Here is a 23,635-nt window from a genome sequence, read left to right as displayed (position 1 = left end):
AATACATGTTAGTTTCTCTTCCCACTTTTCTCACAGCCGCAAAAAAACGTATTCAACACTCTTTTATTAGAGCAATAGCTCTACAATAGTTTCCTACTTTCCTACGCTGGAGTCATTTTGAGGCCTGCTGGCAGCCAGGTCACAGTTCATTAAAACATGTTCTAAGCCAGTTTTAAAAGAAAGCGTTCTTGATGAAAAAACAAAACCGCTTTATAAGCAGGCAGTCTTCTCCTACCTTTGACTCAAGAACAACTTTTTAACAGTCTAACTACTTCCAAAAGCCTTTTCTTCAGTTTGATTCCTACTGATCTGTGGAACTTACCACTGCCATGAGAATAAATAATGCACACCTTTATTCCAAAGACACTATGAGCTGGGGGAATCATGAGAAGGAATCCTGGTATACAAATCCTTGGAAGAATTCTAGATTTCCCTTAAGCCTGAAAATTTTGTTGTGAATTCTAACAAAATGTTACCAAATTGTTATCCTATGAATATGGGCTTGTTTCAGAAAAAAAATTCTCGTCTGGATTTAGTTTGCTACTTTGCTCTGGATTTATTTAGCTAGACATTTGCAGAAAATGAGTTAACTGTTATATTAGTTGCTATTTATATGGTTAAGTCACCACCCGGGCTAAATATCTCCTGGGGGGGGTGGGGGGGGAACAGAGTTTGGGATTTAAGCCAGGATGACAATTATATACCAAAACAGAGCTTCTAGCGATGCCAAGCATTTTGCTCAAGTTTGAAGAATTCTACTACTTCAGGATTTGTTTTGTTTTCTTGACGACAGTTTGCTACTCTTCCTATTTTGCAGTTTAGTAGAAATATCCTTTTGGCACATAAGAGAAGGACAGTAGTTGGCATGCACTGTTTTTAAGTTGACAGCCAGAGCTATTTTAAGCTATTTTAGTACCACCCAAAAAGGTTAGCCTAACATTAGCAAGCTAAAAAGCAAATTCTCAGGTTTGGGTCCCTTACGAATGCGGCCTTTTAACAACCCCACTGTCTATCTTTTGGTCATACAGATAAAAATAAAATTCAAAAACATAAGCTATGAAACCATATTTAGATGGCCTACCTTTTGTGCATCTCCCGTAATATATGCAATGGCCAGGGTGGGCAGAATCATGAACAGTGCATTGTAATAGAGCAGACCATATTTTCCCAGCTCCTAGAATAGCAAGAAATTAGGTGTTTCATTTGGGTCTGGCAGATAGAGACAACCCTGCACAGAGTACCACCCCCAATTACAAACAGACACACACATCCCTCCCCAGTATACTCCACAAATGAGTTGAGTCAGAAGTTTTGCAAACATTAATAACCTAAGCGCTCCAAAGAAAAAAACCAAACTAACAAGACTTTAAGTTTATTAGAAATAAATTGCCTGAGTGCCTGAAATCAGAGAAATAAAAATGACATCAACTGGTTGCCTCAAAACAACAAGGAGGGAAGAGGTTATTTTTAACACAAACATCTCTATAGAAACACATCCTTAGAGCCCTTCCCTTTCCAGAACTGAAGAAAAAGTCATCAGGTTAGTCCTGGGCTTTGTAGAACTCACAACAGAGGGTCATTTAAAAGAGATAGAAGGACAGACCCACCCAGACACACAGACGCTCACCTGGATCAACAGAGACAAACATAACTTCTCAGAGAAGTATTTCTGAAAATGCACATGTGAAGTACAATGAAGATTAAGATTACTCGAAAGGAAGGGAAAGGAATGGAAAGGGAAGAAGGAAGGAAAGAAAGAAGGAAAGAAAGAAGGAAAGAAAGAAGGAAAGAAAGAAGGAAGGAAGGAAGGAAGGAAGGAAGGAAGGAAGGAAGGAAGGACAAGACAAAGAAAGAAAGAAAGAAAGAAAGAAAGAAAGAAAGAAAGAAAGAAAGAGAGAAAGAGAGAAAGAGAGAAAGAGAGAAAGAAAGAAAGATTAAGATTGCGCTACAATTTCCAAAACACGGTGTGAAGAGTTGTGCCCTCAGCTCCTAGGGAGCAACAAAGGAGCACACACATCCTCAAACACAAGGAGCCTGTGAGAACTCCGGCTCACACAATTCCGGGACATTCAACAGGAAGCAGAGTCACCTGAAAAAGTAGGCCTGAGTTAAGGGGATTAAGGTGGGGGGGGGGGAAGGAGTCGTGAGGATATAAGGGTATACTAACTAACTTCTGTGACTGTAAGATCACCAACTGTTATGAAAAGTCAAACGACCTCAAAAGCAGCTCTGAAAAACTGGAAACAAACACCTAACAATAGAAAACTAACCATCTGATTAGACTACGATACAGCCATACAATGAAATATGATGCAGCCACTAAAAATGTTCCATAATACTGATTGATACAGAAGACGTGCATGAAACAGCACTGATGAAAACTATAGGTTAGAAAACATTATATATTATCACTCTCTTATTTTTCTCTCATAGTTAAGTGTGTACATACACACACACACACACACACACACACACACACACACACACACGGTTATCTATCAAGACAGTGCTTCCCACTTGATGGTGGAATTAAGAGAGATTCACATTTTCTTCCTCTTGCTTATCTATGTTTTCTACTACTTCTATTATAAATATGTTATTTCTGTGATTTCTTTCTTTTTCAATTTGATTGCCGCATGCTGCAGCTTGATATAGGATCTCAGTTCCCAGACCAGGGACTCACCCAGGCCACAGTGGTGAAGGCACCGAGTCTTAACCACTAGACCACCAGGGAACTCCCTGTGCGATTTGTGTGATTTCTTCAAAGCTAAAAATGTTTTAAATTCAGTAGCTGCATTCAGGTCTGAAATGCAGCACTAAGTCTCTATGCCCACATGATTCATTTTCAAAAGACCATGATTACAAGCAGTTCTGAAATTACAGGTAATAAAACTCATGATTTATTAAAAGCATCACATTGTGCCCTACTGCCTTGCAGATAGACCAAAGAACCAACTGCTTATGGCCACCACAAGCATCAATGGAAAGGTGTGCCTAAGGCAGCAAGAAAAAGGTCCCAGTAGAACAAAACAACCTTTAAAACATGTAGCAATGCCTACACACACACACACACACACACACACACACACACACACACACACACACACACACACACACACCCCATCCAGACAGCTGACAAATGCAAAACTGTTGCTTTTCTTTTTACTTGTAAACAGTTTTGAATATCTTTTCCTTCCTTTCTTTTTTTTTTTTTTTTCAATTTCTTGGGCCACCCTCGGCATATGGAGGTTCCCAGGCTAGGGGTCTAATCGGAGCTGTAGCCACCAGCCTACGCCAGGGTCACAGCAACGTGGGATCCGAGCCGAATCTGCAACCTACACCACAGCTCACGGCAACGCCGGATCGTTAACCCACTGAGCAAGACCAGGGATCAAACCCACAACCTCGTGGTTCCTAGTCGGATTCGTTAACCACTGAGCCACGACGGGAACTCCCTCCCTTCCTTTCTTAAACAGAGCACAATGACTAAAATTTCATTTAGGACATCATTGTAATCATGTTATTATTGTATTGTGTTCTTATTAATGTTGTCCATTTTTGAGTAGTTCCATCTGACTTTTATAGTTTTCCAGTTTCTCTTATTAGGTAGCTGACCTTTCATACTGCTGCTAAGCCTCTGCCTTTAGATAGGATTTTTGCTCCTAATCCGTGAACTATGAAAAGCAGATCAATATACTTCAAGTTCTCAAACAAATAAGTTATGCCATTTCTGAGGGAGGGACTGAAGGGCTCCCCCGGGAATAAAATACTCAGTAGCCCTCTTTGCTTTTTTCTAGGTTCTAGGATGCACCCTAGACTATACTGTCCAGTACAGTAGCCACTGGCCAAATGCAGCGATTTCAATGAATTGTAATCACACCCAACTACTAGCTCAGTTCCTCACCTGTGCCTGTCACTATTCAAGTGCTCGACAGCTCCATGTGGCTGTGGCTGCCATTAATGGACGGCAGAGATAACAGATTTCCAACTTCACAGAACTGTAAGGGACAGTACTATTTTAGACAGCTCAGGCTGTTGGACAAATGAAATGTTATCACCACTACCAATTTTCAGCAAAAGGACTGAGGGAAAAAAAAATAGAGTAAAACTAAATCTCCAACAGCTCCCTTTATTTAATCACAGCTTCCATTTAAATGCAATCATCATACAGAGTCGTCATGGAAAACGAGCGGAGAACAAGACATAAAAGTTATATTTAAAGAAAATTTGTTGAAAATAATCCACACTGAATTGACAGAACATTGTAAACCAATTACAGTTAAAAAAAATCTGGAGTTTCCGTCGTGGTGCAGTGGTTAACAAATCTGACTAGGAACCATGAGGTTGGGGGTTTGATCCCTGGCCTTGCTTGGTGGGTTAAGGATCCGGCATTGCTGTGGGCTGTGGTGTAGGTCGGAGATGCAGCTCCGATCCCGCATTGCTGTGGCTCTGGCATAGACCCTGATGGCTACAGCTCCAATTAGACTCCTGGCCTGGGAACCTCCAAATGCCAAGGGAGTGGCCCTAGAAAAGGCAAAAAGACCAAAAAAAAAAAACCTTAAAAAAAATGTTAAAAAGAAACCATACTGTCCTTACTTCTTCTAGGTTATTCAAAATGAACATTTTTCTGAGAATAATGAAAATTAGTGGGATGGCTATGCATTCTAAGGTTTCTTTCTGGAGAAGGCAAAGCCCCCCATCAAGATGACACAAACTCTATACTTATACCACTATCATGTTGGCAGGACATTTGCATCTATGATCTGAACCCCCCAAAAGAGACCTGAAGTAGTTTCAGAACTGCTGTACATATACAACAGAGCCAAGTGAAGACGAAGCAGATACAGTCATCTAACTGAAGAGAACACATGGGTAGGAACATAAGATAAAGCCATGGTCAGTTACGAGACTTAATTATGAGATAAAAATACACCAGCTGTTCAGGAAAAACTATGATGACATCCACGATAAGCAGCTCACGTGGGTCTTCGCATGGGGCAGAAAGGACAATCCTTCAATAACAACCCTTTGATATGTAAAGCCAAGTTCCCCATAGCTTCCTACAATAATGCAATTCATTCCATAATGTAGTAACAGCAATGCGGCACAAAATGCTCAGCTTTATAATGGTTTGGCTTGAACTCAAAACGAAATCTGGTGTGTTTAAAAATTCAAGGTATATCGTAGACGGACAAAGATATCTTTAAAGCCTTTGAGTGCACAGGCCAGTTGAAGGAAAACAGCTAGGTATATAAAGTTCATGGGTATGAGATCTGGGCCAGGGAACTTGGCATGTCCCCCAAGAGAGATTTTAATACTTCCTAAGTTTCCCACTAGAGTTGGCCTGTGGGTTCTGCACCTGAGAATTCAACCAAGAATGGATGGAAATATTAAAAAAAAAAATCCAGAAAGTTGAATTTGCAACACAGGCAACTATTTACAGTATTTACATTGTATTTTACAACTATTTACACAGCATTTATACTGTATTAAGTATTATAAGTAGAGATGACTTAAAGCCTCTGGGTGGATGTGCACAGGTTACACGTAAATACTACTCCATTTTATATGAGACTTGAGCATCTGCAGATTTTGGTGACTGAGGGAGTTCCTGGAGCCGATTCCTCATGGATACTGAGGGATGATGGTATCTGTGGACAAATATACGAAGTCCACTCTTGTTCTGCAGGCCCTTCCAACCCACTTCCAAAATCTGCTCAAGGGCGCCCAGGTATTTCTCTTGTCCAGGTCCCTCACCAAGTCCTCTAGAACAGAGCCGTGAGCATTTGTGACACTTCTCTCTAATGAACACCCCTTACTTGCATCACTCTCCAACTCAAGGTCAACATTCACCCAGGCCCTTCCAGAGAAGCCAAGAGTAAAATCTAATTGCTAATTAGAAAATGAAGTTCCTTACAGGAGCACCAAAGTACAGGCATTTTACTCTCAGAGATCCCCTCATCTTTCCGTTCTCTCTCAAGTATTTTTCTTTCTTCCCCACTTTTCCCCGATGAATTGACATCACAATTCCCAACATGAGTAAACGTCTCAGAGAAGCATTAGACTGCTACCTACCTTTGAATCTAATTTTTGTTTTACGTAGGCACCATTTGCTGCTGTCAGCACATCATTTATCAGAATAAAAACATATCCTTCCAGATCAAATGCCAAGTCAGAGCTGCAAAACAAACAACACTTTAATAGCAACTAATATTTAAAGAACATGCATTCATTTTAAATAGATCAGAACTACAATATTTCCAAGAACACACCCTCATCTAGGTAAGGGAATATTAGGCATTTTATCGGCAACTAGTATTGCTTGGTTCCTGGTTAGTGTGCAATTTCATAATCAACATGGCAGTCTTCAGAAATGAGAATCACAAACATTTAAACACAGCAATTTGCAATAAGGAACCATTTCAGTTAATAGCACACCGATCTGAATTCAAAGTCAGACGCTAAGAAGAAGCAACCAAATTTACCATTTCAAAACATCTAAAGGAGGCAGAAGGCATCAGAGCTCAATTTCACAGATAAGGAAACCAAAAGGAGAATGAAGTTGTTAATATGTCATTTTCCAAAGGTTCACACAGAAGGTAGAGCTGTCTTGCACAGGTGGCTCGGCCCCTGGGTGGAATTTCTGAAGCGCAGGTCATGGTCAGTTCAGAGATCAGTATCTAAGCACAGAGCAGGACCTCCAACACTTAGAGTAATGGTCTAATGAGCCTGTTAGGTCTAACTGGCAGGCTTAGGGAAACCAAAGTTTTCGAGTATTTACTAGAGCACCAGGCACAAGATAAGAACTTAGTAAACTGAACAGAATAAAAATCTAGGAAGAGTGTGCCTTCAGCACACCTTTGCACCCTAGCTAAGACAGGGGCCCCGCATTCTGTGATTCTGCAAAGGTGCTGTTTGTAGCTATACGAACTGGGACGGATACCTGAGGAGCTCTGCGCTGCTGCAATTTCACGCACAACTACCTAACGCCACCCTCCTCCTCTCAGCAGCCCGCCAACCCTCTCACTCCAGACTCTCTTCCTCTCCATTTCTTTCTCAAGGCAAAAGTTCTAGTCAGATAAGGCTGGACCAGATAGTTTCTGCCTCAGAACCTTTTGCAGGCCAGAGTTAGCCTTGAGGAATCCCTGTTGTTTGGTTCAAAATTTTGGAACCCACCAGCTTCGATGAAATGCTTCAGAGATTAGTTTGGCACCTTTAAAAAGAAAGGTGGGAAGCGCATAGAGGATTTTTCTCCAAGGAGGCACTATTACCTAGGGGTAAAAGTAGTCAGCTATATCACAAACGAAATTCTAGTAACTAATTATTCCTTTTTTTTTTTTTAAGAATGAATTTCACTTGGAGATTTAGGGCAGAATAGAATTGACTTACAATAGTCTCCCCCACCTATACTACAGGGATGAGGAAAGTAAATAAGCCAATTCGAGAAGAACACTGGAACCCCCAGATGGAAAATACATGTCAGGCAGAATTTGCGGCATTAGCGAACCCATGCAGGCACGCTCTGGGCTGAGCAAGACACTGGAGAAGGCTTCTAGTCGTCATTTCAATTTTCTGAGTCTTTGGGTATACACTTTCCCCATTTCTTTTAAAACTAAAACTTGGGGTAGGGACTGGGTTGGTTGGGGGACTTGGGGTTAATAGATACAAACTCTTGCCTTTGGAATGGATTCGCAATGGGATCCTGCTGTGTAGCCCTGGGAACTATGTCTAGTCACTTAGGATGGAGCATGATCTTGGGAGAAAATAGAATGTGTACATGTATGTGTAACTGCGTCACCATGCTGTACAGTAGAAAAAAAATTGTATTGGGGAAATAACTATTAAAAAAAGAAGAAGAACAAAAAAAGAAAGTAGATGTTTAGAAAAGACAAACAAAAAAATAAAAATTAAAAAACTATATCTTAAGAACAATGGAAAAAACTTTAATAATTTAATAGACTAGCTACGTTATGGCATTTGTGATTCATCTCAGGTGAAGCCAAATAAAGCAAATCTATTATTTATTATTCCATAAGGGAAATAATTCATTATCATTTGCCTTTCCTGAGACACTATTTTCTTTAGCAGCATGCAAAGTAAAAAAATGCCATATGGTACATAAAGGCACATAGGCTCTAGAGTCAGGCACAGATTCAAACTCCAGCTCTGCTGCTTATTAGCTATGCAACTGTGAGCAAGCTATTGAACTTAGGTTTTATTTTCTCCAACATAAATAGGAAAATTGTACCTGTATCTTTCAGAGTGGTTGTGAAAAATATGTAAATATAATATATGTAAAATGCCAGTCACACTGTATGGCACACGGTATGTGCTCAATAAATAGAACAGCATAATAAACTCTGTTACGTGAATATAACTTCTAAGAATCCCAGAATCTGATTTTGCCAGCCTTAATCTTAATAATAGGCTTAACTTTTTGAAGTCTTTCAGATATTTTTCAAAGATATAATTCCTATTTAGCTTATAAAAGTTATCTTTATCAGTAATGGTTTATTTATTATCAATAACTACTGATAAGTTCTAATGTACTCTCACAGGTTTTATGCAGACCCACATCTTACCTGGCAGCTACAAACGCTCCAATAATCATTGCAAATACAGTCATCTTAATACCCCAAGAAAAAGTTTTCCTACAAAATAATTAAAAAATACATACGCATGGTTTTAGTTATTCGCAAAGACTAATTTTATAACATAGATAAGAAATACATGTTTTCTTTAAAAAAGCTATCCACAAATGATTCTAAGGAATGGGTATTTAAAAAAAAAAAAACCCTTTGATGAAGCAAAAACTTATTTTGTTATATAAATAAATATACTTATTTTTTCTTATTTTTATTTTTTATTACTGAATTTGAAATATTGATATCAGATTTCTTTAAATAAAAAATGGTCACACAGGAGTTCCTGTCCTGGCTCAGTGGTTAACGCATCTGATTAGCATCCATGAGGATGCATGTTCGATCCCTGGCCTTGCTCAGTGGGTTAAGGATCTGGCGCTGACATAAGCTGTGGTGTAGGCTGCAGACTCGGCTTGGATTCGCATTGCTGTGGCTGTGGTGTAGGCTGGCAGCTACAGCTCCGATTTGACCCCTAGCCTGGGAGCCTCCAAATGCTGCGAGTATGGCCCTAAAAAGCAAAAAAAAAAAAAAAAAAAAAAAAAGTCACATCTATTTGTAGTACAAGAAGCCAAGTCATGAAAACTATCTGAAACCTAACTGATGTTTCTGACTCAACTTCTCACAGTGGCATCAATAGGTAAAGGAATTCCTGAAAGTGCATCTCTTGTTCAGCCAGGCTTTTACCTCTAATTCATAAACCTTTCCAACTACAGCTTCCATTAACTATCAACTCCTATAACAAAGGGAGAAACTAACTGAAATGTCTCCAAAGATTAAGCAGGAACACCGCAAATAACTGTACTATCTTACACAGGCTGGGCACCTTATCAGGGTGATTAAAGTTTGTTAAAAGATTAGATATATTAGAAATTCAGCTCACTTGAGTAAAACTCCTTCAGCAAACATTGTAAACAGGATAGAGAACCTTCTCAGAACTGTAAACATTGGCAAGCTGCAAAAAAAAAAAAAAAAAAATTAGGTAAAACAAATTTAACAATTTTTTAACTAAGATTCTCCAAATTAGTATTTTAAAATAATGCTAATCTTTTTCCATTATGGAAAGTCCATGCTGATTAATCAGTGACTAAATTAAACCCTTACTTCTCTCTAGAAGGAATTACTTGCAAGCCTGAAAGGGTTGTTTTTATAAAACGACTAAAAGTGAAAAACACCAAATAAAATGGTAGAGAACATACATCTATTATCGAAGACTAATAACAGCCACTTTTTAATTTTACTGTTTATTATATTAAACACCCTGAATAATAATCATATTAGTTCTAAGAGAAAAGACCTCTTCTTTCTTTTCTAGACTGACCTCCCTTCCTACCACTAAGCATCAAACAACAGCATGACAATCTTATCCCATGAAACATTCCCTGAGTGTCCTTTGGTGGAAGTAATTCTGTCTTCCTCTAAAATACTTCTCAGAATATTTTGCTTGCACTAGTCAAACATGCAGCCTCTTGCAATATAGTTACTTCTGAATATATCTCATCTCACTCTCAAGTGCCTTATACTTAGCTGGCAGTACAAGATACAGTGTACATGGATGGATGGAGAGATGACAACGGATGAAAAAGATCGAACGCTATATACGAGCAGCACTTTGCAGCAGGTCTGCCTTTCTTTCCAGGTAGGTAATGAGACGGAAAAGGATGCCCCACCCACGATAAATCTGACTTCCATGGAAGCCTCTCCAGAGATATTATCCTGGTAATTCTGGCAGGTTTCTTGGATCCGAGGAAAGGAAAAACGCTTGGTTTTGGACCCTCGGAGACCTCTCCATTCTGTTTTGCAATCATCCAGCATGCTAGGGGTTCAGCTCCTGTGGCAGTGTGAAGCCATGAGCCTGTTAAATGGTTTCCCTATGTGCATACACTTTTTTTTTTTTTTTTTTTTTGTCATTCTGCCTTTCTAGGGCAGATCCCATGGCACATGGAGGTTCCCAGGCTAGGGGTCTAATTGGAGCTGCAGCTGCTGGCCTACGTCAGAGCCATAACAACTCGGGATCCGAGCTGCGTCTGCAACCTACACCACAGCTCACGGCAACGCTGGATCCTTAACCAGATGAGCAAGGCCAGGGATCAAACTCACAACCTCGTGGTTCCTAGTCAGAATCGTTAACCACTGAGCCACGATGGGAACTCTTCCCTATGTGTATACTTTTAACATCTCATACACCAGATACATATACTTCCTAAGTGGAAAAGCCAAGCACTGGCAGGTTAAAGGGCAATAAGACGGTTGTTGTCATGGAGTAGAGAGCTACTGCTTCTTTCTAAAAGTGAAAATGCTGCTCCTACGGCCATGGTCATGGGTAAAATGTTAATCATATTTGTAAAAAGCTTCCATCTGATGTTATTTTAACGACTTCACATGTTAAAAGAAAAACTACAAAAGTTCTCATATCCACCATCAATTTTGCTTGTAGAATTTGCCTAAAATATGATATTTATGAATTGCCCTAAAGAAGGGAAATCTCAGGGAGGAGTTCTCATCATGGCGCAGCAGAAACGAATCTGATTAGGAACCATGAGGTTGTGGGTTTGATCTCTGGCCTTCCTCAGTGGGTTAAGGATCTGGTGTTGCCATGAGTTGTGGTGTAGGTGGTAGACGCGGCTTGGATCCAGCATTGCTGTGCCTCTGGCATAGGCCGGTGGCTACAGCTCCAATTCGACCCCTAGCCTGGGAGCCTCCATATGCCATGAGTGCAGCCCTAAAAAGACCAAAAAAAAAGAAATGAAATTTCAGAGGCCTCACATATCTCCTTCATTATTACAGGTCTGGAAAAACAACGAAAATCTCCCATCACAGTATTTTACAGCATTATAGGACTTCTAGCAACAAAGTGAGGGGAAAAAATACTCAAACTCCTCTTTCTCTCCAAACTTAAAGAGATTAAACTAAAACCTTTGGTGTAATCTTTACTTAGTAACAGACGCTTTCTGATCCTTTCATTTTTCCAGAATCAATAACAATACGTTAAACAGTTGACAGTCAAGAACAATTTTAAGAATACATTATGTTAACCTCACTAGTAAAATAAAGTTATCCATACTTCAGTTTCTTTGTGCTGAACAGTCCCGTGATTTGGTTCCCAAAATATAGTAGAGGTAGTGGAAACGTCTAGAAAATTTAAAAAGGGATAACAAAGCTCAATAATAAAGACAGCTAAAACAAGTCCTTTTCAAACAAAAACATTTTTGTTTATATGATCAAATTCTTTCTACTTAAAACATAAGATTAGTTCTCATACACAATTCTGGCCCCCATGAAGCACCCAAACATTACTTATGGGTAAACGGCTCTAAGTAGAGAGAGGAAGGGAACCATGGAGGGGGGGAAAAAAAATATATGAATATGATCAAACTATATGGGACAGCAACATCATTTGCTTCAAAACATGATAATGTAGAACCCATGGCTCTAATATCAGCAGAAAAAGGAAAAGTATTTCATTTTTAGGTGGAGTCAAGCAGACACAGACAGAGAACAAGAAAATAAACCCAAAGAATAATGAATGCTGGACACACTAGCTAGATGAGAAGGATGTAGAAAATGGTAGAGTTCCCGTTGTGGCGCAGCGGCAATGAATCCGACTAGGAACCATGAGGTTGCAGGTTCCATCCCCGGCCTCAGCAGGTTAAGGATCTGGCATTGCCATGAGCTGTGGTGTAGGTCACAGAGGCGCTTTGGATCCTATGTTGCTGTGGCTGTGGTATAGGCCAATAGCTGTAGCTCGGATTAGATCCCTGGCCTGGGAACATCCATATGTCTCAGGTGGGGCCATAAAAAAAAGACAAAAAAAATGTAAAATGGTTGTAATCCCAACAAGTGTTCATTAATTAAAACAGAATACAAGATCAAGGGACCTTTTTTTTTTTTTCTCTTAAATTTAAACAGATCGTGGGACTTTTTAAAAACCTATTACAACATTCATTCTTTACCTTCATCATACCCACTCTGGACTGGGTGATTTCAAGACTGCAATTTTTAGTCTATGTAAGGCACTGATAAAAATACATTCAGTGATTTCTGAAAATAAAGTTTTCCTTTTTTTTTCCTTTTTTACCTTTCGAGGTACATTTCTGTCAAAGTCTGGAAACTTGACTACTCTGAGTGCCTTTCCCACCCAGAGTACTGCCACTGTAGCCACCATCTGTAAACAGAGAACACAGATTCACTGTTCTACACATAAAGGCACACTCAGAAGTTCTAACGACACCAACCACGTAATACTGAAGATTCCAACTAACCTGGCCAAGTCCAACACATAGTGAGGAGGGAAATCTACAAAAATGGTAGAGAGAAAAAAACAAAACAAAACACATGGTCAGCAAAACTCGAGCTCGCTTAATTCAACTTGCACATCGGCGACCTTACAGTGCATATTGATAGGAAACACAGCAACGTCTGCCCCTCGTCTGACAACCGGTGAGAAATATCCCTGCTGGTTGTCAGGCAACACCGCTGATTCTGTAGCCTCCGGCGGCCCCTTGTCTCATCTTGTCCAAATTCTACAATTTCAGTCGGCTGCCTGCAACAGATTTTTCTTGGAAATAAAAGACATCTCTCTTCAACGGTTTCACACCTTTAGGGGAAAAAAATGCTTCTGCCTCGGGGTCCCAGTGGCTGCATCACAGTCATCTTAAATGGGCTCGAGGATGAGTAGATCCCCAGAGGCTGTCAGCCAATTCGGGGAACCGTGAAGCCCCAGACCCCGGGCCAGGCTGCGGGGAAGGGAAGGCATCCCTCAGCCGGCTCTCTGCCTGGCGTGCACAGAGTTAAAAAGTCACGAAGCAACTTCGCTCTGTGGTTCCGAAGGGCAAGGTTCCCCAAGGCGCTGCACAGTAGGCATGGCAGGCGCTTGCCCAAAGCGGCCCCGAACTCGCTCCCCGTTGTCCCGAGCTCCGCGCGGGGAGCCGGACCCCAACGCCCGGCCGACGAGCCAGCCGGCTCCGCCGCTCCGGCCGCGTGTCAGCCGCCTGCCCGCCCTCCCCGGCTCCCGCCCAACTTTGTTCAGCTCCAACTTTGCAACCAAAGTCCAGGGAGCCCGCGCCCAGCGCCGCCGCCCGCTCCTCTCCGCGGCCTGGGCCGCCGCCGCCTCGGCCCTACCTGTAATTGGTGAGCACGCTCTTGTTGACCACCACGATCAGGAAGGAGCTCACGCCGTAAAAGCCGGCTGCCAGCAGCTTCAGGAACACGGTCAGCGTTTCGGCCGACGCCATCCCCAGCTCCTCCTCATGTCTGTGTGTGGAGGATTTCGCGGGGGCTTCTCCTTTAACCCGGGCATGCTGACGTCTATGAACTTCCGCCATGGCTGCGGCGGCGGCGACCGCGGCGGCGGCCTGCGAGGGAAGCGGCGAGCGGCGGGCAGCGGAGCCGAGCGGCTTGGGAGTCTGCGGCGGCAGCTCGCGGGGAACTCGAGGGCCGGCGCCGGTGCACTGAGCCGGCTGCGCTGGTCGCCTCGGCTCCCCGCAAGGCCGCCACCCGTCCCCGCCCAGGGGCAGGGACGCTGGGGTTTACCCGCCCGGGGACTTTGGTCGGGCATTGTGCAACGCTGGGTCAGAGGGTAGGGGCTGCGCCTGGCTCGGCCTGGGCACGGGTTGCAAAGTGCCTGCAGAACGGGCAGTGGCGACCCTGAGTCCAGGATGAAGAGGGAGAAGTAGCCCAGGGGAACCACTCGGGGACACCACGCGACAGTCAGCACCGCACAGTCGCGGAACTTAGCGGCTGCCTTGCGCCTGCGCGCGAGCCCGCGCTGGATCTCTTAGTGCGGCGGGGTACCTGGAATAGGGAGGCTGGTGGCTAGGGAGCTGAAAGCCGTATTCTTTAGATAACTGCCGCAACACACACACACACAAATACAGACCCTCCTCCAGTCGGTAGGTAACAGGTGGCTTGCCAAGTAGTTATTAGGGTGTGTGCGTCTAGACTCATTTTGAATGTTTTTGATCTCTCTTGCAGAGGGTCCAAGCCCTTAAAAAGAATCAGATGTGGATCAAGTGTAGACACTCAACAAATATTTCATTCTGCGTTGTCCCAGATTTCTTATGGTTTCTGAACCCAGAAAACACCAAACAATGCTGTCTTTGCAGGCCAAGGGAGATTTTTTTTCCCCTAAAGTAAGGTATTGCCCTATCCAAAGTAGCAAGATAATCAAGTGGCTTGGGGATTGGTGAAAGAGCAAAGTGTTAAGAGCTGTGTTCCAATTCTAGGATTCCTAGAAATGACCCCCTCACTAGCTGTGTGCTCTTGGGCCAATTAGTTGACCTCTCTGAGCCTGCATCTCCCCATCTCCGGGTATAAAGCTAGTTTTCAGTAGCTTTCAGTGGTAGACATTATCGTATAACAAAAACAAATCATTATTATCAGCTTAAGTAAAATGATCTAATTTTAATATCAAAAAAGAAAAAACTTTGAATTTATAAAAAAATTTTGTCTATATCTTTTAAATTTTTTTCCATATTGTAAAGTTGTGGTAAAATATTCATAGCAAAATTTACCATCTTAACTTGTTTTTTTGTTATGGTAAAATATGCATAAAGTAAAATTTATGATTTTAACACTTTTTGAGTGTATGATTCAGTGGCATTAAGTACATTCAAATTGTCGTGCGTCTCTTTCCACCACCCTTCTCTAGAACTTTCTTATCATCTCAAACTGAGTTTATGTAACCATTGAACAATAACTCCCCATTCCTCCTTCCCTCCATCCTCTAGTAACCACTAGTCTCCTTTCTGTACCTATAAATTTGACTATTCTAGGTACCTCATATAAACGGAATCATACAGTATTTGTCCTTCTGTGTCTAACATAAACATATGTTTAGCATAATTTCAAGGTTATTCCACTTGTAGCACGTGTCAGAATTTCCTTCCCTTTCAAGGCTGGATAATAGTCCACTGTATGTATATCTTTTGATCTGTATCTTTTAAGTTATTCTTGGAACACCTGTGTTCTTTGAATGTTCCTTAGGGGAAACTGGCACACAGGATCAAGTCCTTAACATGGTCCACAAGGGCTGAAGTGATGCGGTGCCTGCCTTCCTCACCTTTTCCTCCCTAAGCTGTAGCTAAATCAAACTACACCCGGTTCCCTGAAGAATAATGTGGGTCCCGGTGTTTTTACTCTCATTATTCCCTCCATCTGGGATGCTTTTCCTCTCCCTCCCCTTCCTTATCTGCTGAAGAGCTCTTCCTTTTCCTTTCTGCTTCTCCCACCCCATCTTTGTGCATCCCCTTTACAGAGCCTCTGAAATTACATGTTTACATGTTAGTCTCTTCCACGAGACGGGGAGCTCCTTGAGGGCTGGGCGAGACAGGGACATCTAGCACAGTTTAGATGTTTTTGCTGAATGAATCAATAATGACGTAACGTTTCGACCATGAAGAAAATGGCCAAATTCTTCCTAAACTTATGGCAGCAGAAGGAAAATAACTAGAAAGGTACATTTTGAGAAACCTCACTTCCCTTGTAGCAAAAGCAAACAAGCAAAAAAAGACTTGGAGCAGGGAACGGTCTTCTCCTCTTCCTCTCTCATCCTAACCCACTTTTCAGAGAAAGTGACTGCTAACCATTTGGAGGCTCTGCTTAGAGCCACTGTCTGTGCCTAAATGAATACATACACACAAACATATGCATGCATATATTTACAGGCATGCTTTATACATTTTTTAAACATAAATGGAAAGTACCAGGTAAGAACTGCCTCTGCCACTAGTTTTGGGACCTCGGGCAAATTATATGACATTGTTGTGCTTCAGTCCCTTCATCTGTAAAATGGGGATAAGAATAGCCCCCATCTCATAGGGCAGTGATGAGAATTAAATGAGTTAATAACAGTAAAATGCTTAGAAGATAGTACACACTTTACAAATGTTTCTAATAATAATAATAATTACTATTATTACCATTATTATTATGCAAACTTTCTCTTTGCGCTTAGTATTCCCTGAAGCCCTTTCTGTGTCAGCATAGAAACCCTACTTCTCTACTTCACTCTTTTTTTTTTTTTTAAGGGCTGTACCTGTGGCATATGGAAGTTCCCTGGCTAGGGGTTGAATTAGAGCTACAGCTGCTGGCCTATGCCACAGCCACAGCAACAGAGGATCTGAGCCTCCTCTGCAACCTACACCACAGCTCACGGCAATGCTGATCCTTAACCCAATGAGCAAGGCCAGGGATCGAACCCGCAACCTCATGGTTCCTAGTCAGATTCGTTAACCACTGAACCACAACGGGAACTTCCATACCTCACTCTTTATAATGGCTGCAGAGAATCCTGTTGGCTAGATGCATCATAATTCACGCGGTCCTTCCTGTGGACATTTACGTCGTTACCATTTTTTCAATTTAAATATAACACAGCTTTGATTATTCTTGTTCATTCAACTTTGTAGAGGTATTTGTAGAAGTGGAATTACATAATTAAAAACTACTTTCGAAAAAATTAAGGAGTTCCCCTTGTGGCGCAGTGGTTAACGAATCTGACTAGGAACCATGAGGTTGCAGGTTCCATCCCTGGCCTTACTCAGTGGGTTAAGGATCTGGCGTTGCCATGAGCTGTGATGTGGGTCACAGACATGGCTCAGATCCTGAGTTGCTGTGGCTCTGGCGCAGGCTGGCCGCTACAGCTCTGATTCGACCCCTAGCCTGGGAACCTCCATATGCTGCGGGAGCGGCCCTAGAAAAGGCAAAAAGACAAAAAAAAAAATCAATAGGAGTTCCCCTGTGGTTCAGTGGTAAAGAACCCAACCAGCATCCATGAGGATGTGAGTCATAGACAAGGATCCCTGGCCTTGCTCAGTGGGTTAAGGATCTGGCATTGCCATGAGCTGTGGTGTAGGTCTCAGACGAGGCTCAGATCCCACATTGCTAGGGCTGTGGGGTAGGCTGGCAGCTGCATCTCTGATTCGACCCCTAGCCTGGGAACCTCCATATGCCACAGGGGTGACCCTAAAGAAAAAAGCAAAAAAAAATGTAATGGAATCAACAAACTGATCTCCAAAGAGGTTGTACCAATTTTACATTACCACTAACACTGTTTGAAAGGGAAACTTTATTTTTTCTTTTTTTTAGGGCCAATACCCAAGAGTTTACCAAGATAGGGGTCAAATCAGAGCTGTAGCCACTGGCCTACACCACAGCCACAGCAATGTGGGATCTTTAAACTACTGAGCGAGGCCAGGGATCAAACCTGCGTCCTCATGGATGGCTAGTCAGATTTGTTTCCACTGAGCCTCGACCGGAACTCCTGAAAAGGAAACTTTTTATTAAGCCAGATGGTGATCATAGAAACCACTGAAAGAGGCCAGATAATAGTCCAAGTGCTCCTCTATGGAGTATGAAATACCAGGTACAAATTTCTGCACCAAATCAATTGCAGTTACGCAAACTGAAATGAAGATAAATCTCCTAGAAACTGATCTGAACTACTGTTGTTTTTCTCAGTGTGAATATGTAATTTATTAACAAATATTTATTAATATCATAGACAGGCTGAGAACTCTTTTGGATTTTCTAAGCTCCACTAATGGTTTGCGGCCCTTCAGTAAAATGCTGTTAAGTCTCATGAAGTCACACATTCTCATTAGGTGCCCATAAATGTAAGCTAGGTACCCATACTCTAGTAGGGTTTCTATTATAACTATTTAGACATTTAGGTATTTTAGGCACGCAAACCTGTTTCCTAACCTTAGTAATATTAATCACAGAATTATATATGGGGAATTTATACATTATTTGATAAAATTGATGGAAGGTAGAAACATCTAAAAAAGGTGTACAAGATTTGAAACACTGGGTTTAAACACTGTGGATATGCAAGCCTGCTCTATTGGGAAATATCCGCATTGAATGGTTGATATATTTTACAACTTTGCCAGCAGAAAAATCTTTGTAATTTAATCACGTCTTTTTATCAGAGCATTGCTTTACCCGTCATGTTTCTCCATGAAAGAAATTAGTTCTGGAGTTCCCGTCCTGGCACAGTGGAAACAAATCTGACTAGGAACCATGAGGTTGCGGGTTCAATCCCTGGCCTCCCTCAGTGGGTTAAGGATCTTGCATTGCCGTGAGCTGTGGTGTAGGTCGCAGGTGCGGCTCGGATCCCACGTTGCTGTGGCTCTGGGGTAGGCCGGCAGCTACAGCTCCGATGAGACCCCTAGTCTGGGAACCTCCATATGCTGCAGGTGCGGTCCTAAAAGGACAAAAAAAAAAAAAAGAAAAGAAAAGAAATTAGTTCTGTACACTATTTGTTAATATCACTCATATTATTTCTTTTCCCTGCATTTCTCGCGTTCCTCTGGCTCACTTGCTTTTTTTAAAGCTGCAATTTATATAGGCCTTTTTTTGATCTTCACCTTTATTCACTCATTTCTTGTTTCACTCCTAGCCTAGATCATACCCAATGACCACTGATTACATTATAGCCAGGGAGCAAAGGTCAGAGGTGTTTCCTATTCAAACAACGGTCTTAAAATTCTGGGAACCAGAGTGCATGGAAGGAGCCTGAATGTTCTCTGCAGGGCCTCATGATTCTCTGTGTTGGGCTGGAAGGAATGCCGTTACTGACCACTGATGGTGAGTCTGGCAATGTGCTGCAATCCAAGTTCGTTATCTCATTTCATCCTTACCACTCTAGGAAGCAGGTTTGGTGAAACAACTTATAAACAGGAAAAGAAAGGCCTAGTGGAATTATTAGGCATGCCCCAAGTCCCACAACTCTTGGTGACTGTACAGATTTGGCCCCAGTCTGTTCAGCAGTTAGTTTGTGCTCCTTCACTAAACACCCCTGCCCTATCTGGGGTAGGTGGACATACTTGCTTTTAAAGTTCTGGCAATGCCATTACTTCCTTCAGTTACCAAGCTTAGTGTTTTTCAGTGCTATGAAGAATTACCAGGATATAGGAACAGCAGTCTATCAAAATCATAGGCACTCACGAGCCACTCACAAATACCATAGCAGACATGAATTTAGGCATTGAAAATACAGAGCCATTTCAAACTCAATATATTTACCACTGAACCTCATATAAATCTATCCAAAGTCAGCTGCTTTGAAGCTTCTCTCTCTAAACTGCCCTCACTATCCACCTATTCACCATGGCTCTGCCCAGTCTATAACCACCTCCAATCACTCAACTCACACCAAACTGATAGGGATAGAGTAGGATCCTTACAGGGGTGGTTGTACAAGTCCCAGTAAGGGACCCTAGCTAGAGAGAGAAACTTAGGAACCTTTGGGAGACAATATAAGTTACTGATCACTCAAGAAAGCCACCAGAACGTCACAGAACAAAGCTGGCTTGCTTAACTGTGAAAGCACAAGATATGCCTCAGTACATTAAGTGAAATATAAAATGGGGCCTGTGTTCAAGTTCAGCAAAATAATAATCCTTAGCACCAAAGACAGAAATTTAAGGGAAAGATGACATTCCAAAGTAGGAGACCCTGGGAGTTCCCATTGTGGCGCAGTGGAAACAAATCCAACTAGTATCCATGAGGATGCGGGTTTGATCCCTGGCCTCGTTCAGTGGGTCGGGGATGTGGCGTTGCCATGAACCATGGCATAGCTTGCAGATGCGGCATTGCTGTGAACTGTGGTGTAGCTTGCAGATGTGGCTCAGATCCGGCATTTTTGTGGCTGTGGCATAGGCCGGCAGCTATAACTCCTATTTACCCCTAGCCTTTTGAACTTCCATATGCCACACCTGCAGCCCTAAAAAGCAAACAAACAAACAAACAAAAAATTTAAATTAAAAGAACAAAGTAGGAGACCCTCATTACACAGAAACCTGAGTTGCTTTAACATATTTTAGCATGTGTTACCCCCCCCCCCGCTGATTCAAATAAGCACCATGACAGTCCTAGTTTGACCTCATAGGATCAAATACTCTCATACCTGATACAAAGAGGAGCTAGTGGTGTAAGCCTGACATTTACTTGAAGAACAAGGAAGAAGGTGGTCTTTTCCCCCTCCCCACTTTCATTGGATTATAAAAATGTAGCAGGGAGTTCCTGAGTGGCACAGCAGAAACAAATCCGACTAGCAACCATGAGATTGCGGGTTTGATCCCTGGCCTCTCTCAGTGGGTTAAGGATCAGGCATTGCCGTGAGCTGTGGTGTAGGTCGCAGATGAGGCTGGGATCTGGCGTTGCTGTGGCTGTGGTGTCTGCCAGCAGCTGTAGCCCCAATTAGACCCCTATCTTGGGAAACTCCATATGCCTCGGTTGCGGACCCAAAAAGCAAACAAATAAAATAATAAATAATTAAAAAACAAAAATAAAAAATAAAAATGTAGCCCACCTAATCCTGTGGGCAACGTCCCCTCACCTGCCCTCTTGTATCCCTCACAAGAGTCCTCTCTTAATAAATCTATTTCTTGCCTACTTTGTCTCTTGCTGAATTCCTTCTGTGATGAGACACAAAGAACCTAAGCCTCAGTAAGTCTGCACACCAGATGAGTGATTCTAATTTTTAAAAATGTGGATTCACGTCCCAATCTGGGTTTAGGCTGGGTTCAAGTCAAGGTGCTTTGACGTCAAAACTATTTTCTTTTCCCCTCCATTACTCTGAAGCTGCTTGTCCCTAAGTCACCAATGACCCCCATGGAAGAAAACCCAGCTGACTCAGTCCTTCTCTTGCTCGAACAAATCCCAGCACGTACACAGCCCATCCTCCCCCTTCTTTCAGGTGCACTCTCCTCCCTGGACACCTGGAATACCACACGCTCTGCGACTTCCCCTGGTTCTCTGGAGGACCTGCTCATTCTTCTTTGCCCATTCCTCCTCATTTACCAGATCTTTAAAATAAAGTTTCATCTACGTCAAGGCTCAGTTTTGGGTCTTCTTCTTTTTTTTTTTTTTTTTTTTTTTAAGGGCCATACCTGCGGCATATGGAGGTTCCCAGGCTAGGGGTCTAATGGGAGCTGGGGCTGCCGGCCTACGCCATAGTCATAGCAACGCCGGATCTGAGCCACGTCTGGGACCCACATCACAGCTCACAGAAACGCCGGATCCTTAACCCACTGATCGAGGTCAGGGATGGAACCTGCAACCGCATGGTTCCTAGTCGGATTCGTTACCCACTGAGCCATGACGGGGAACTCCTGGCTCGGCTCTTTTGATTCTATATACTCTCACTAAATAATCTCATCCCACTCCATGGGTTCAGTTATGATTTATCCCTGTGTCAGTGCTCATGTGTGTTCCTTGAACTCCAGATTTCCATGTCCAGCTGTCTCCTGAATGTCTTCACTTGGACGACCCTCTCCGAGGCTCTTTAACACGGCTAAAATCAAACTCATCCTTAGCCCCCCAACCCCAGCAAACGGCTTCTCCTCCAATCGTCCCTATTGTGTCAAGCAATGCATCCTGACCACCTGAGATCCTGGCCGTCTTACTTAGCCATTCAAAATACTTCCTACTTCCTGTTTATCAGATCGGATTAGCATAATTCAATCCCTATATGGAACCGGTTGACTTTGTATGGGAATGCTAAGATGATCAAGATTTCAGTGGACTGTACTATGGCAGAGATTAGGAGATGTAACTCCGAGGCAAGACTGTGATGATGTATTCCTGACCCTGCCATTTAAGAAGTAAACTGCTTCTAGGTAGTCCTTATAAACAAACTGATGAAGAGAAAAGTGAATTTACCATATCAGTAGCTACATGCAAGGTGCCGGAGCTGCAGTGTTGATCTGCCTCAGTAAAAATGCTAGCTGTGGAACATTAACTAAAACTGGAGTCACCTCTTAAGTTTATAATCATTCTCAGATGTTTGTCAAGACCTGCCTGCTGTATTGGATAAACAGGTGAATTAAATGGAACTGTGATAGGTATCACCACTCATGCATCTTTCCAAGTTCCCCTAAAGATATGCTATTTCCTTTTGTTTTGGTCCTGGTAGGATGAGAATGTTGCAGAGGCTTTCTCTTTCTATCATTATGGTCTTTATTCCATGGGTCCAAGAGTCAATGCAAGGATTTTGCTAGTCGCCAAGTCTATCTATTATGTCTAAAAATGTATCTCTTCTAATTACACATTCAAGGTTTCGATAAATAACCACACAGCGAATCTACAGACCCACTGGTCCCACTGTGTTTCAGATTTGGGCTAAGATTCCAGTTGTCACCTGACGGAGCCCCCAGTTTCACTGGTTGTCTACAGTGATATGGGTGCCCAGGAATTAGTATCAAGTAACCAGTGTTTGATAATCCTCCAAAGGTCTGGCTATTGCCCCAGTATACAGTCACTCTAGTAAAGCACTGCAGGTCCTTTGAGGAAGACTTGGAGGAAGATATACAAGTGCCTACTTGTACCTTGAGGCAGGAGCCTTCCTCAAGGAGACTTGACTCCCCCTTCAATGTAAGGGTTCTGATTCTGTAGACTGGCTTATGTCTGGAAACTGAGGGAGAGAGAGTGACTTTGCATTTCCAAAGCTCAAGTTAGATTTTTTTGCTGTCAGTCTGGTTTTTCCTGTTACCTAAGATGAAGCATCATTTTGCTAGGCTGCCTCATTATTACAGTCTTAGGGATGTTGTAATCAATTAGCCACTGCCAAAGGTTCTTGGGGATTAAAACACTCTGGTTACCACTATGTTACTGCTTTCCTTTATGGTAAATAGGCCCATCTTGCCTTTGGTGCTTAAGAACTGCTCCTTACTTACCTCTGATACGCCAGGACTTCTAGTCCCGGTGATAAACAGCCAGCTCACCTCAATAGTGAAATTTCCCATATGATGCTTGGCTGATGGATAACAGCCACAACAGAACTTCTCCAGGACAGACATGCTCTATGCACAGATGTGTTTCTCCGTGTGATGACAATGGGCGCGTCCTTTGGATCCTCTCAGGATGTAGTTAAGAGATAGGTATGTAGATTAGGCATGATAAAGGCACTCCCAATATTCCTCTCTCTCTAAATCTTGGGATTCCTTCATCTACATTATAATGGAGGAAATCTTGGTATCTCAAGCTCCTCA

The 23,635-nt window shown here is 42.4% G+C and overlaps 1 protein-coding gene across 2 annotated transcripts in view; it reads right to left on the bottom strand.

The window, feature by feature from the left end:
• Positions 1 to 14,553, bottom strand: part of SLC35D1 (solute carrier family 35 member D1) — a 59,534-nt gene extending 44,981 nt beyond the window's left edge. The window contains exons 1-8 of one of the 2 annotated variants that reach the window (XM_047788733.1): positions 13,761 to 14,553; positions 12,902 to 12,935; positions 12,718 to 12,804; positions 11,704 to 11,771; positions 9,523 to 9,594; positions 8,583 to 8,651; positions 6,076 to 6,178; positions 1,082 to 1,174 (exon numbers count right to left, since the gene is read on the bottom strand). In XM_047788733.1, the coding sequence (XP_047644689.1) occupies positions 1,082 to 1,174; positions 6,076 to 6,178; positions 8,583 to 8,651; positions 9,523 to 9,594; positions 11,704 to 11,771; positions 12,718 to 12,804; positions 12,902 to 12,935; positions 13,761 to 13,963 (729 nt within the window). In that variant the 5' untranslated portion in view covers positions 13,964 to 14,553. The remainder of the gene's footprint in view (positions 1 to 1,081; positions 1,175 to 6,075; positions 6,179 to 8,582; positions 8,652 to 9,522; positions 9,595 to 11,703; positions 11,772 to 12,717; positions 12,805 to 12,901; positions 12,936 to 13,760) is intronic. The other variant, XM_047788734.1, reaches the window with a different exon arrangement.
• Between the last annotated feature and the right edge of the window lie 9,082 nt (positions 14,554 to 23,635).

Source organism: Phacochoerus africanus, chromosome 8 (assembly GCF_016906955.1).
Source record: "Phacochoerus africanus isolate WHEZ1 chromosome 8, ROS_Pafr_v1, whole genome shotgun sequence".
Taxonomy (NCBI): domain Eukaryota; kingdom Metazoa; phylum Chordata; class Mammalia; order Artiodactyla; family Suidae; genus Phacochoerus; species Phacochoerus africanus.
Note: the sequence above shows the minus strand (reverse complement) of the source record. Positions and strands in the feature narration are given on the sequence as shown.